Raw genomic sequence first — 14042 nt, forward strand, 5'->3', positions numbered from 1 at the left:
GTTAACAGGATACTGAACGTAGAGAGGATGGATAACCTTCTCTTGTTAACAGGATACTGAACGTAGAGAGGGATGGATAACCTTCTCTTGTTAACTGGACACTGAATGTAGAGAGGGACGGATAATCTTCTCTTTGCTAACAAGATACTGAACATAGAGAGGGACGGATAACCTCTTTGCTAACAGGATACTGAACGTAGAGAGGACGGATAACCTTCTCTTTGCTAACAGGATACTGAACATAGAGAGGGACGGATAACCTTCTCTTGTTAACAGGATACTGAACGTAGAGAGGGATGGATAACCTTCTCTTGTTAACCGGACACTGAACGTAGAGAGGGACGGATAATCTTCTCTTTGCTAACAGGATACTGAACATAGAGAGGGACGGATAACCTTCTCTTTGCTAACAGGGTACTGAACGTAGAGAGGACGGATAACCTCTTTGCTAACAGGATACCTATGTTTGGGTTTGACATTGGTTTCTGGTATTACATTTTAGATCTTGATTCTAGGTTCTCACCATTCATATTGTCCCAAATTTTGCATATACATATGTATATATAGTTATAAAGTTATAGCTATTTTAAAAAGTTATAGTATTAGAAACCATAAAGCAATTTTTAAAACTAAAATAATAATAATAATAATAAAATTTATATAGTAATGCTATTAAAAGTGAACAGTGTAAATATTTAATCTCCTAACTTTATTTGGGTATTGGATATTTGTGTATGCCTGCAATTCAGTTTCAAATAGACATGCAGAGAGAGCATAGATGTGTTTTCCTCTACAGTAGAACCCCGGTAGTCCACCGCATCAGTACTCAACATAATCGAATTTCGACATGAAATGTCAAGAAAATGTTACATTGGAGCTGAACAAAACATCGGAATCTGACCCGACACACGTGATTTTGTAAACAAAAGTAGTTCGAGTTTCAGTCTCTCAGCATCAGTTGGTATTGTAGGTACCCGTTGTTTAAACCTTTTGCGGCTGAGTTCCAAGTGTTTTGCTATAACTTTTTTTACTTTTTGCATGGTTTTTAGATAAAAAACCTGGGTCCTAAGAAAGAGTCTTTTGAAAAGACTCATCATAATAAGGAAGTACTTAACCATGTTATCAATATTGTTGATGAAAATTTATTAAACCCTTTTAGAAAACAGTTAAGGAAACGTCAACTGCAGACCACATTAGACAATTTTTTTTTTTTTTTTTAAAAAAACCAGCCAGGTCCTAGTGAAAAAAGGCAAAGAAGGGAAAACTCCTGAAAAGCAGCTACAGGTGATTTTATGGAAGGGGATTCCCCTTCCAAGCAGTGACTCTCTCTCCACATCTGTGTCCACAGATCCAGATCCTCATCAATCTCAAGGTATTGGCCAAACTGTAGTTGTCAAAAACGTTTAAAATGTTTTGCTTCTTATTTAAATTATATTATTTAACTCTGAACTTATTTACTTTGAAATTTCTTTGTAATGTTTTGTGTAAAAGGCAAGGTTAGGGTAAAGACTTGGTGGTCGAGAACGGATTATTTCTTATGGGACAAATTCAGAACTCGACTGAATCACATTTGATGCTCTTTCTAGAATGATTAGTGTCGAGGTCCGGGGTTCCACTGCAATACATTTATCTATCTTAGTTATCGGCTACTGCAGGACAGGCCCTGTTTCCTCTTATAATTGAATCTATCCCCCCTCATTATTGTAACAATGGTTCTCCATTTCAACAGCAAATTATATTAACCCAAATAGTTTTTGACATCTTACATGATCCCTTTAATAGCTTATGTCTCTATAATGGGTAGAGCATGAAGATCATTATTAAATTAAAGGATAATTATTTTATCCATTTTTCTTGGAGAATGGATAACCACAATTAGTAATACCTTTTTTTTCATAAGGGTTGCATTTTGTTTCATGTATTAAGGATATGTAGTCAAATCCTGGTGTAATTAGCATATGCCACTACCCTTGAAGGTATAGTCAATGAATTGTTTCTAAACAACAGTTAAAAAAGTAATTATTATTTCAATTCAATAGATGTATATAACCACATCTCATCCTCTTACAATTCATTCTAGTGCAGTGGTTCTCAACCCGTGGGTCGCGACCCCTTTGGGGGTCAAAGGACCCTTTTACAGGGGTCTCCTAAGACCATCGGAAAACACATATTTACGATGGTTTTAGGAACCAAGACACCGCTCCTCTATTATCTCCAGGCGGGTCCAGCCACATGCAGATATGCCGACATACAAATAACTGGGGTGAAGACTGTTAGCCCTGCTACACCATGACTCAAGACAAAACTTCATTTATTTGTAATTAGAAATTAATATTTGTACAATATATAATTACATATTGTCTTGTGATGAATCACTATGCTTTAATTATGTTCAATTTGTAACAATGAAAATACATCCTGCATATCAGATATTTACATTATGATTCATAACAGTAGCAACATTACAGTTATGAAGTAGCAATGAAAATAATTTTATGCTTGGGGTCACCACAACATGAGGAATTGTATTAAAGCGTCACGGCATTTGAAGGTTGAGAACCAGTGTTCTAGTGTTTTAAAATATATTTACAGGTGGAAAACAAATAACCTTACAAAACAAACATATGCAATACTTTTGTAATTATGCTATTTGGAATATTGACAGTGATGTGTAACATGTACAGTGGAAAAAACGAATTGAGTGTGATATTCAATACTATTTTGGTTAGCTTTTTACTTTTATAATAGTTTCTGCAGATGCATTTTTTAAACCCCAGAATTCACAACAGTTTTTTAAGGTATCTATTCATTTCTTTTAATTAAAAAACTTATTTTATCTTACATACAGAAGCCTTCAATTGCAATATACTATTATAAGACCAGAAATACAACATGGGCATCTTCAATTATTTGTCTAACAATGATTTATCTACTTTACATTGCTGACGACTGTAAGTTCAGCTGGGCACATCTTTTACGCTTTAAAATGTAAAGTCCAGTTTCTGGCTTGAATAATACAGAGCCAAGAGAGCAATATTTCTTTAATATTTAAACCAACTTACTGCCGAATGTATTAATTCTAAAATGGATTTTAGAAAACTAAGCAAATTGGTGATATTGTAAGAGACATCATGATTTAGTGAGAACGTGATGAAATTCTAATGCAATAATACACCGCATTTTAAAGAAATGCCAACAGTTAGTTTTGGATTCCTAGATCCTGCCACAAGAACTAAAAACAAAATAGTGTTGTGTACTCTACAAACACGATTAAGTCAACCGATAAAATTTTACATACATATCTTAATGATTCTGCAGGGAAAAATCAGTTTTTATACATTTTTAATCAAAGAATTAACATCCACTTCTGTAAATATATGTGCTTTTTAAATACAAAGTTTTATATCCTAGGTTATGTATAAGATTTCATGCTTTTATTTTCCATGAAATTAAAGTACATTCAATCAGAATAGAAATGCCCCGGAAAGTGCAATTTTTCTCTATAGCAGATGTTGTGCATAAAAAGGCAGAGCTTGTGACTTCTAAGATAGTAGAATGAAGTGGAGACAAGAAAATGAGGGAAACTTATGAAGTCAAATAGCTCTTGATACTTTCTATTTCCTAAAAAGGGCCCTTAAAATTATATTTAATTCAGTAATTGATATCATTTTAATATTATTAATGTGCATATTTTATTTGTACTGTTTAATATTATTTTTATAGCTATTTTAAAGATATTATATCTTCACTTATTCCAAAACTAAATTAATATGGGATGAAGAAATACGCTATACTGTTTGAAGCATCACCAATATGATTACTTTTCTGTTGCATTTCAAATTATTCAAAATTTCAATATATAATGTGCATAAAGTGTTAAAAGTGAATGTACCCATGATGTCAATTGTTATTTATTTTGCAAAAACATCATTACAGAGACTCATTTTACATGCAAATCGAAATGCTATAAGCCACTGAACTGTGCAAATAAAGGCAATGTGGTTAATTAACAAATATGTTTCACAGCCACTAAGTCAGTGTTTAACATTAAAATACATAAGATTAAAGGATACATAAAACTAATCAATCACCAGAATTTCATATCTTGATTTAGGGCCATCTGGGAATAATCTCTCACTTTGCAAAATATGTTTACAATTTAAACTCATCAGACAATACTGGGTGAACTGTATTCAGTCTCTCCAGATTGGAACCTTCTCAAGATATCTCTATATTTACAGCTTTAGAATGATTTTTTAAATGATAACTTAATATCCATTATAAAATATTTATACAAATTTTATGTGACAGCAGTTTTGCATGGAAAATAGTTAATGAGTTTGACAAAACTCAGTGTTAATATTCTTCTGTAACTCATAAAGTTTTATATTTATTGAAAGTTAAGGCACTATACACACTTGGGAAAGAAATCAAGACTCTCTATTTGTTAGAAACTCATTGTTAAATTTTAACAAAGACCAAACATTTTGTACACCACTAGGCAGTAAGAAGGCAGCCCCCATCAGCAGGTAGCACACCAAAAATGTTTGGTTTCATAGTATAGTTTGGGAGAACTACCTCTACATAGTCTATTCGTGCTGATGCTCCTGATGCTGCCATTTCGGATGCCCGAAAAGCTGCTGCCTCCTCATCCTCTGTTGTAGGTTTCACTGTATTGTCTCAGGCGATTGGGCAAGGGGCACACTCTGGATCTTCAGATGCTAAGATGAAAAAAATCAATTTCAATGCCCAAAAGATGGAACTCCTAATGCAGAAGGTGAGTAAAATAGTTACCAATTGGTCTATGGTACAGGAAGGTAAAAAGATTGTATATCTGTTTTCATGTAATTTTCTAGAAATAGGTTTTACATAAGATTTTTGCAAAAAGGTATAGCCCTCAAATTAGATAAAGTATTGGATAAAATAGAAATAGAAAATTAAACTCATATTGGAATTTAACCAGATAACTGGCAGAATGCATACTGCCTTAAAGAACAAGTGAAACGTTCATAACAAAGGTCATCTAGTTTTAAGCAGTCTCATGAAAATGACTTGTGCAAACTAGAACTTATAAAGATATTTCTGCTCATTTGCTTCAGCTCTCTAAAATAACACGTATTATTGATTTATATTATTCAAGGCAGAAAAGCAATGGAGCCATTGATAATTTACTCTGGGCATCAATGTCCCTTTATTTCACTGAACACAATACGGTCTTAGAAGTTCGCCTATCTGCAAAATTTTCTTGTTGAATGTATCAGTCACCATAAGCTATAGAATCATTCAACTTAATTTGCATAGTGCTTACTAAACAACTGAAAGATATCACTGAAATATATGTGTGTAAGTGAAAACATATTGTTAGAAGATATGTTTAATAATGTTGAAGAATTTTGATTTAAAGAATTTTTTCAATTGTATGAATAATTATTCTTTCCCTGTATTATTATTATTATTAAATATATAATTAGCTAATTTTACCTGGTACCTTTTTGTGTTAATAAAAACTGTTACTTTTAATCAAGAAAAATAATTTTCAAAAATCCTTGACTTGAATGCAAGATGACAAATGCATATATTACTAAACGACAAATATGCATATATTACTAATGCATATATTAGAAGCAAATAATTTGCAAAACTATTTACTGTCTCTGGAAACACAAATTGATATATTTTGCATATTTCGAATTAATTCAGTTAAGTAGTAATTGTTTTATTTTAAAACTTGGAATTTTTACAGTAAATAATTTTACAGCTTTTGTACCTCCATTCATTATATTTGATGTACTATAAAGTGACAAATGATCACAAATTATGATGACAGATTCTTCTTGAATATAATTTTTCAGCAGGGCCATCCTGAATCAATAAATCATGCTATACTCAACTTTAATTTTGCTCTCCATTTTTTTCCAGAAAGTCACCAATCACATTTAATCACAATTAATAAGCTTTGCACATTTTGTTTATAATTTTTGATGTGCTACATTTTATCCAAATTAATTACTTCCATGATTTTGCTAATGTATTATAAATTACATTTGGATATTCTTAAATAGCAAAGCACAAAGCAAATTAGATTTTCTCAGATACATGTAATTATGATTTTACATTATAGTAAATAATGATGAAGTACCCTTGCTTCAGTGGAAATTTCCCTTTGCCCCATTGAAGGAGACGTATTTTCATTTGCAAATTATTATTGAAATAATAATTATTATTGAAATTAGTGCACATCAATTTTAAAGCATTTTCACAGAAGGCAAGAAGTAAACTTTTAAAATCCATGTGATTATTAATAACATTAGACAAACAGCAAATGCTTCAAAATTTGAACAATTTGATGTATACAGTAGTAACATTTGGAAAACACATAAGTTATTTGAACAAATCATTCACATGTATGCTTAATTAGCAATATATACACAGATTGTTTGTAGAGATGTTTTGTTACATATTTTTCTGGAAGTTTAATTTTACGTATTTATTTTTGTTGTAATATTAAGTGACTACTTAAGGTGGTACTTATTTATAAATCAATACAACTATTTCTTTTTTTTTTCAATACAACTATTTCAGATGATTATCTAATAATTAATTCTCCAATATCCTGGAAGCAGTACAACAGGCATGCTTCTTAGCAGCCTGGGTACAGAGTCTTCATCCCCAGTGCTCTGAACATGTAATTAGGAAGGATAAGACCATATGCTTTGGAAAACAGAGGGTCAGTGAGCAAAGGAAGACTCTCAATGAAATGGATTGACATCGGGCTGGGGAACAGGCTGCAGTAGAACAAAGACTGAGAGGATAGCACGGTGTCAGGCAGTGTGTCATTTTGTGGTGCAGAAGGTTGCAAGGCAGAACCTAACCGTGTGCGTGTGTGCGTGCACAAAGCCACGTTTTAAAATCGGTGTCCTTATTTTGCAGTTGTAAGAACATGACATGTGCAGAATACGATGGATATTGTTTTATGTAAAAATATCCATTAAGAAAACAAAAATCTTCATAACTGGACCAGAAAACAACACATGACAAAGTGGAGAAAAGACCGAAGCTGTGAAGGCTTTAACCTCACTGAAATAGACAGGCAATGCCCATGGAAGGAGCAGCCAAGAGATCTTCAAGCGTTACGAGGTGAAGATGTCACCGTGCGGACTGAGGCGCCTTTGACCCAGGCTGCGGCATTTCCCATCACCTCGTCCACGTGAGAAGGTTGGACACTGAACGAAGAAGACCAAACAAGAATGGATGGCATTTAAATTTTGGTGGGGGACAATGAATAATGGTATCCACAACTGCCAGAAAAAACAACAAATCATTCTTAAAAGAGTTGATTTTTTATCCAAGTTCATTCTTCAGGCATCAAAATCTAGAATATGCAAATCACAAAGAGTACATTTTTAGCGGCTGACAAGGCTTAGGGATAGGGAGACTTGGGAATGATTGATTAAAGGGCATCAGTTTCGATTTGGTGTCATGAAAAACTTTGGAAAACAATTTGATTAATGATTGTACAACATGGTAAATAGAATTAATGTTCTAGAATTATACACATAACAGTGGATAAATGCTAAATGTTTAGTTACATATATTTTACAATAAAATTTAAACAAAACAAAAATGTACAATAGTTCAACTTCACTAGTAAACAATATCCCACGCACAGTTTCCTTTTTTAATAGCTATCTATATGGGACCAAAGTCACAACATGAGCTCAAAAAATTAGACAGAACTCTCTGGAAGGCTTTATGTTAATTCTGAGGAGCAACGCAGAAGAGAAGGTAGACATAGATGCACAAAATGAAGAATGTAGCCGATGTCACGGAATAGCATTATACATACTGTTGAATCGCTTTATATTTGCTGTGTATATTCTCAAAAATAACAACAAATTAAAAATGTTTTTAACTTTCTTATCTTAAAAGATGTCTTTTGCTATGGGTTTTATAGAATGAACCCATCAAAACATTCTTCAGAATCATGAGAATTTCTTATAGTATTCTTTGAAGCAAAGTTTCTTTTCAATTAACTTCAGAATTAATTGGTTAGTGCTGAATATCAATTCTGCACTAGTGCTCCTTTGGTAATTATTGCTTACTGTCAAGGGTCCATTAAGTTTTCATGTTTGAAATGACGAATGTGTGCCACTATTGATTACTGCTTATGATTTTACAAGTTATTCTTATAATAATAGTCTGTCTATAGCAATGTTATTATTTCCTCAGCCTTTTGAATTGACTAAGACTTGAAAAGTTTGTAATCATTTAGCCCCTAAGTAAGAGTAGTATATCAATTTTGTGTGCTTTTTAAAAAATCAAGCTATTTGGATAACTGTGTAAATCCATTTATGAAATATTCTACCTGCGCTATCTTAGTTAGCATTCTCTATTTTATTTCTCTGGGTTTTAATACTCATTGGAATAGCTACAGAGAACTCGACAAATCTCCTGCTTAAAGAGTGTATTGCAGTTAACAAGTTGTGATGCCAGTGAGAGATACCCAGGATAGCTGTTTCTCATTATATGTCACAGAGTGTTTTCAGGCCTGCCTATAAAGGCCCAAACAGCAGAGCACTCTGCTGTGAGTCTTGAACTGAGGGCATTGCACTCACGGTCTGTGAATCAGCAAACCCGTCTTCCTGGATTAAGCGCCCAGGGTCATCCCATCTGCAAGCCAGCGCCCTACACAAAAGCACCCAGTTCACTTGCTTTGTAGGTTGGAAAATCCATCACTGTTCCCTGCTCTGGCTCGTGGCTCTGCTGCTCCTCCTCCGATGTTACAGCTGTCTTCTGGATCCAGGAGGTTCACTGCACAAGGATCTTGGGACCAGAACTCCTTTATGGATCAGCAGAAGAACAAATAATCTGTCTTGGAAGAAGAAAATCCATCCTCCTCCTTAGAAGCAAGGGTGGCAATACTTAACTCACATAACTTGGAAATGTTACTAGGAGAGATCGTTTCTTGGAAGAGAGCATCATGTTGGTAAAGTAGAAGATTTAAACCAGAGAGGAAGGTCCTCAATGAGATGAATTGACTCCGCTGCAAAGCGGGCTCAGTCATGGCAACAAATCTTTGGTGGGCCGTGTGTTGTTGTGTTTCAGCCATGAGTTGAAGCCCATTCCATGGCACCTTGCAACGGCATTTTAGATCATTTATTCGAAATTAATAAATAAACCACTTTGGGAGAAATGTAACCAGAGTGCTCTTTGGAAAGGAGGCTATATAGACTTGTGGCTGTTTACTTTAGATAGATCCTCTGAAAAGACTGATCGCTAGAGAATGCCATCACATTTGGTAGAGGGTCAATAAAAATGAGGGACTCTTCAGTGAGTTAGATTCACAGACCAGCCACAGCAGCCTGAACCACACCCACCCATCCAACACAGAGGCGTGGCTATGCCCGGGCCTTCACGAGTCAGAGCAGATTTGAGGGACCCAACACCAGCTATTTCTTCTAAATGGGGCCATTACCTATGTGTTCTTTTGTGTCTAAAAAGTATTCACTCAACAGTCTGCTTTCAAAGTTCACCAGTGGTGTAGCATATATGAGGAACGGATTCATGTTTATGGCTGAAAGTATCATTTCAAAGTTCACCAGTGGTGTAGCATATATGAAGAACAGATTCATGTTTATGGCTGAAAGTGTTGTTTCAAAGTTGTCAGTGGCTGTTGAGTCAATCCTGGTTTACGAGGACCCCGTCTGCCGCAGAGATCTGCTTTCTGCAGTGCTTCGGTGGCGGTGACCTTCAAGTAGATAGGACTTGCTTCTCTTCGGTTTCTTCAGTACGTTTCCCCTCCAAATTTTACTTTTTTTCGAGATTATGCACAATACCAGTTCAACAGTTGCCTAGCATTTACCAACGTTGAAGTTCCTTTTCATTAACATAAATGCTCTGCACCTTAAACTTCCTATCTCATTTTTTTGAATTGCTGTTGCTCATTTGATAACATAAGATAGGTTTTAAAAAATATAATACTCAAGGCAGACAATTTTTACTAGTTGAGAAAATTTTTAAGAATACATGTTTTTGGTTCAAGGTTTTTAAGATGATCTTCAAAGTTTTATTCAGCCCTGTTGATCAAGATACTTTTATAGAATCTTTGATCAAAATGTTCAATAAGGGTAGCCAGTCACATCGAGTTCTGCTTGCACGACAAAGGAGACAATGGTTCATGAAGGCATTTAGTCACACGTTGCAAATCTGCCTTTCTATCCATTGCTCTCCTTGCTTAGTTGCTCCAGATGACCACAGGCTAATTGTGAGGGCTTGGATGACTAATTGTAAGCTTTTAAAATGAATAAGGACTCTCAGGGGGATGAACAAAAGAAATGTGAGTGAAGGGAGACAGTAGTCTGTGTAAGATATGAAAACAATAATAATTGATGATTTATCAAAGGGTCATAAGGGTGGGAGGGGGGCTGGAGGGAAAAAAGAGGAGCTGATACCAGGGTCTTAGAAAGTAAATGTTTAGAAAATGATGATGGCAACCTATGTACAAATATGCTTGATACAATTGATGTATGGGAGCTATAAGAGGCCCCAATAAAGTGTTTTAAAGTAATAATAAAAATAATAAATAAAAAAACTACAATAAAAAATACAAATAAGGAGTTCAGAATGACAATGAATAAGGAATTTAGACTGACAGCACTAATTATGCTATTAAGTCCCTCAGCTGGGTTGTCCCATGACACCACTATGCTAGACCTCCAAACCAAGGAGGCAATACAATATCCCATGAGGTGGGCAGAAGACATGATTAGATAATTCACAAAAGTTTACATCTAGGTGACCAATAATCATGACTAGATATTCACAATCATTAGCTATAAGAGAAATACAAATCAAAACAACAAAGAGATCATACCTCACACCAACAGATAGCAAAATAAAAAAAAATGCTGGAGATGATGGGGAGAGATTGGAACATTCCTAAATTGCTGGTGGGATTGCAGAATTGTACAGCCACAATGGAAAGAGTATGGCATTTCCTAAACAAATTTAAATATACATACCATATGACCCTGCAATTTCTCTACTTGGTGTACATCCCCATGACATAAAAAACAAAATATTCACATCCATGTTTATCAGAGCACGTTTTATAGTACCAAAAAAGATGGAAACAACCAAAAAAGGCCACCTGTCCTGAAGTTATCCAAAACATCAAGAAGACCTCGCGGATTCCTGAGAATGGCGATTGCTGACTGCTGAGATATTTCTTCCATTGTTGATGCTGTCTAAGGGACACTCTGGGACTCTATCAAAGCTGAACATTTTATACAATAATGACTGGACTATTACTACAGACTGTTTTGCTGAAACATCAAGATTTTGGACTTGTCAATGCTATAATGTGATTGGAATGTAACTGATTTCTGTGTAACTCCTTACCTATATAATGTAACATTGCATGCTTGGGATTTGATTAAGAAACATTTGCAAGGTTTGAGGGAAACATTTCATTAGATGTTGATCAGCCTAAGAAGGATATTTTCTATACATTCAAAGACAGGCTTAAGGCATCTCCTAGCTCTGATATAATTAAGCAATTGGTGAATGGCATGAAAGGATTGGACCCTCGTGCTTGGGTTCAAAGTATTTCTAATAGCCTGGGTTCCAGCCTAACAGTGCTGCTCATAATCAAAATTTTTTTCCTGGCTATCATGTGTTGCTTCTGTAGAAGGCTAAGGTGTATGAAGGAGAATCATATGGCCTCTATGGCACTTTTGAAGTTCATGCATAAAGCAAAAACTGTGAGGAGCAGAGAACAGGAAGAGAGTGTTTAAGAACAATTCCTCATTCTCTCTCAAAGGAGCGTGGAAGGCTAGGTTTCTAGTGATGGAGGGGGGCTTCCTTCCTTGTGAGTTGTAGGTAAGTCCTGATCACATTCCCATGATATTGTTCCTCACTTTACCCTCCTATATGGTGCTGATCTGAGGTTTTCTCTTACAAGCACATAGCTGGTTGCTGTGTGGCCGGCAGCTTTAACTATAGAAGCAGACATTCCTATTTGGTTCTACTTCTTCCTGCCGTGGCATCCAATCTCTCATGCCTTCCTCCAATAGAAGATGGGCAAAGGGACACTTTACCCCCAGTGCCTGGGTTCAAAATGTTTGCTATCAGCCTGAAATTTTGGCTATATTAATTGGATCATGAAGTTTTGCCTTGACAGCTTTTAATCTATAGAAAATAACCATGTCGCCCATGTGGCTTTTGAATTTTCTATATAAAACAAAAGGGGGACTTGTGGGGGAGGTCAGATGCTTACAGACATCCTCCCTGAAGACAGTCAGTCACCAGGGAGTAGCCCCGCTCCCTGCTGTTAAGGACAATGGACAGGCCTGCAGTCATAGACTTGGTTCCTGTAGGTGGAGTTCACACCCTACTGATAATGGTTCCTATGGAGATCCAGCTGCCATCCTGACTCTAGGAACCACCCATCTTTTCACATGTGTGCCTCCAATCCCTCCTTTTCCTATTGTGTGTATGACCCTAGACCACCCCTTCCATTACTGTATAACCCATAGTGCAACCCCTTCTTGCGACATATGTCTTTACCTGTAATTAGTGGGCTTGCACGCCCCCAAAGGTATATAGGCCTAGGTTAGCAATAGAGAACTCTCCTCTCCCACTCTCTCTTGGTTCCTCCCTTGACCTCTCCTAGGCTCCCTCTCCTCCCCTGTTTTCCTTTCCCCTTGTCCTCCTTCCCTCCCCCCTTTCTCCAAGTGGACCACCAAGTGGGGCTGAGGTGAGCATTCTACCATGAAATGGGTCTGACTCCATTATGTGACTCTTCTATCTCTCATGCTCTCAATGACTTTAATATAATATTTATATATCTCAACCGTACAATTGTGTTTATTGAACCCATGGTTAGTGGTGGGGGGCTGGCACACCCACCTTAAACCACACACCTGTTGAAGAATGGATACACTCTGGTGCATGTAGCCAAATGCTATGCATCTCTAAAGAACAGCAATGAAACTGTCAAACACCTCATGACATGGACACACTTGGAAGAAATTATGCTCAGTAAAGTTATTCAACCTCATAAAGACAAATACTTTGCAACACCATTATAATAAAAGAAAAAATGGAAAAAATGTTTTCAGTATTTCTGATTTTCTCCATCTCTTGGTGTCAAACACCCAAAGAAGCAGATTTTTGAAGGATGTGGTAAGGCAAGGGGAGAACATGGAGGGACAGGTAGGGAAAGAGGAAGGTGGGAGGGGAAAACTGGACAAGAAGGGGCCATCTTCATAGGGTGCGGGGGTTACGGGGACACTGACCCTGTTCTAATGAAATGGGCTGTGCATCTGGGTTTGGACGTTTCTCTCTGGATCTCTTCTGCTCCACAAATAAAAGGAGGGAAAAAAGGAAGAAAGGAAACAGGCAGAGGTCACAGCCTCAGATTCTTTACTTATCAGATCTGCACACTGGCCTAAGCAGTGACAAAAGGAAGTAAAGTAAAAGTCAAACTGACTTCATTGCTTTTGTGTCCCATGGGCTAGTTGCAAAAAAAACCTTTTATCTAGTTCCAACATGAAGTTTCAATATTTATGTTTAATTTCCAACTCGTACACTCAATCAGCATGTATGAATACCTAGAAAATGCTTCGAATTATTATGTAAGTAAAATCTAATATTATATAAGAAATAACAATATGATGGAAATGTTACCCTTGAAATTAATAAATGTATGTATTCCTTAAAAAATGAAAAAAAAATAAATCTGTAAAGTTTTTATTGTGTATAAACATCCTTGGGTGCTATACTTTTTCCTTTATTGCCATAGTAAATTTGAGTCTATCTATCCCACAACTTTTGTGTTTTGTGTTCAGTACCTCTGCCTCTTTGTGGTCTATATGAAAAGAATGACCTGGAGTGGCTTTCATGTTCTACTGCTTTTCAAAAACAAGACAGAGCAAAACCAAGAAACAATATACAACAAAACAGCAACAACAGCAAACCACTGACAATGAACAAATTAGAACACAACAAGAAAGAAAAGCTTGTAGTTAGTTCAAGGATTG

The 14042-nt window shown here is 35.9% G+C and overlaps 1 protein-coding gene across 7 annotated transcripts in view; it reads right to left on the reverse strand.

Annotated features, from left to right (window-relative positions):
• LRRC7 (leucine rich repeat containing 7) overlaps positions 1-14042 on the reverse strand; it is a 595712-nt gene that overhangs the window by 232429 nt on the left and 349241 nt on the right. Inside the window, exon 9 of one of the 7 annotated variants that reach the window (XM_045292112.1) lies at positions 4312-4721. The exons of the other annotated variants lie outside the window; for them this stretch is intronic. Coding sequence (XP_045148047.1) covers positions 4715-4721 — 7 coding nt within the window. The 3' untranslated portion in view covers positions 4312-4714. Of the gene's footprint in view, positions 1-4311; positions 4722-14042 lie in introns of those variants that run through there. 7 annotated transcript variants of the gene reach the window in all.

Source organism: Echinops telfairi, unplaced genomic scaffold (assembly GCF_000313985.2).
Source record: "Echinops telfairi isolate 266 unplaced genomic scaffold, ASM31398v2 ScPeMD7_443;HRSCAF=831, whole genome shotgun sequence".
NCBI lineage: Eukaryota > Metazoa > Chordata > Mammalia > Afrosoricida > Tenrecidae > Echinops > Echinops telfairi.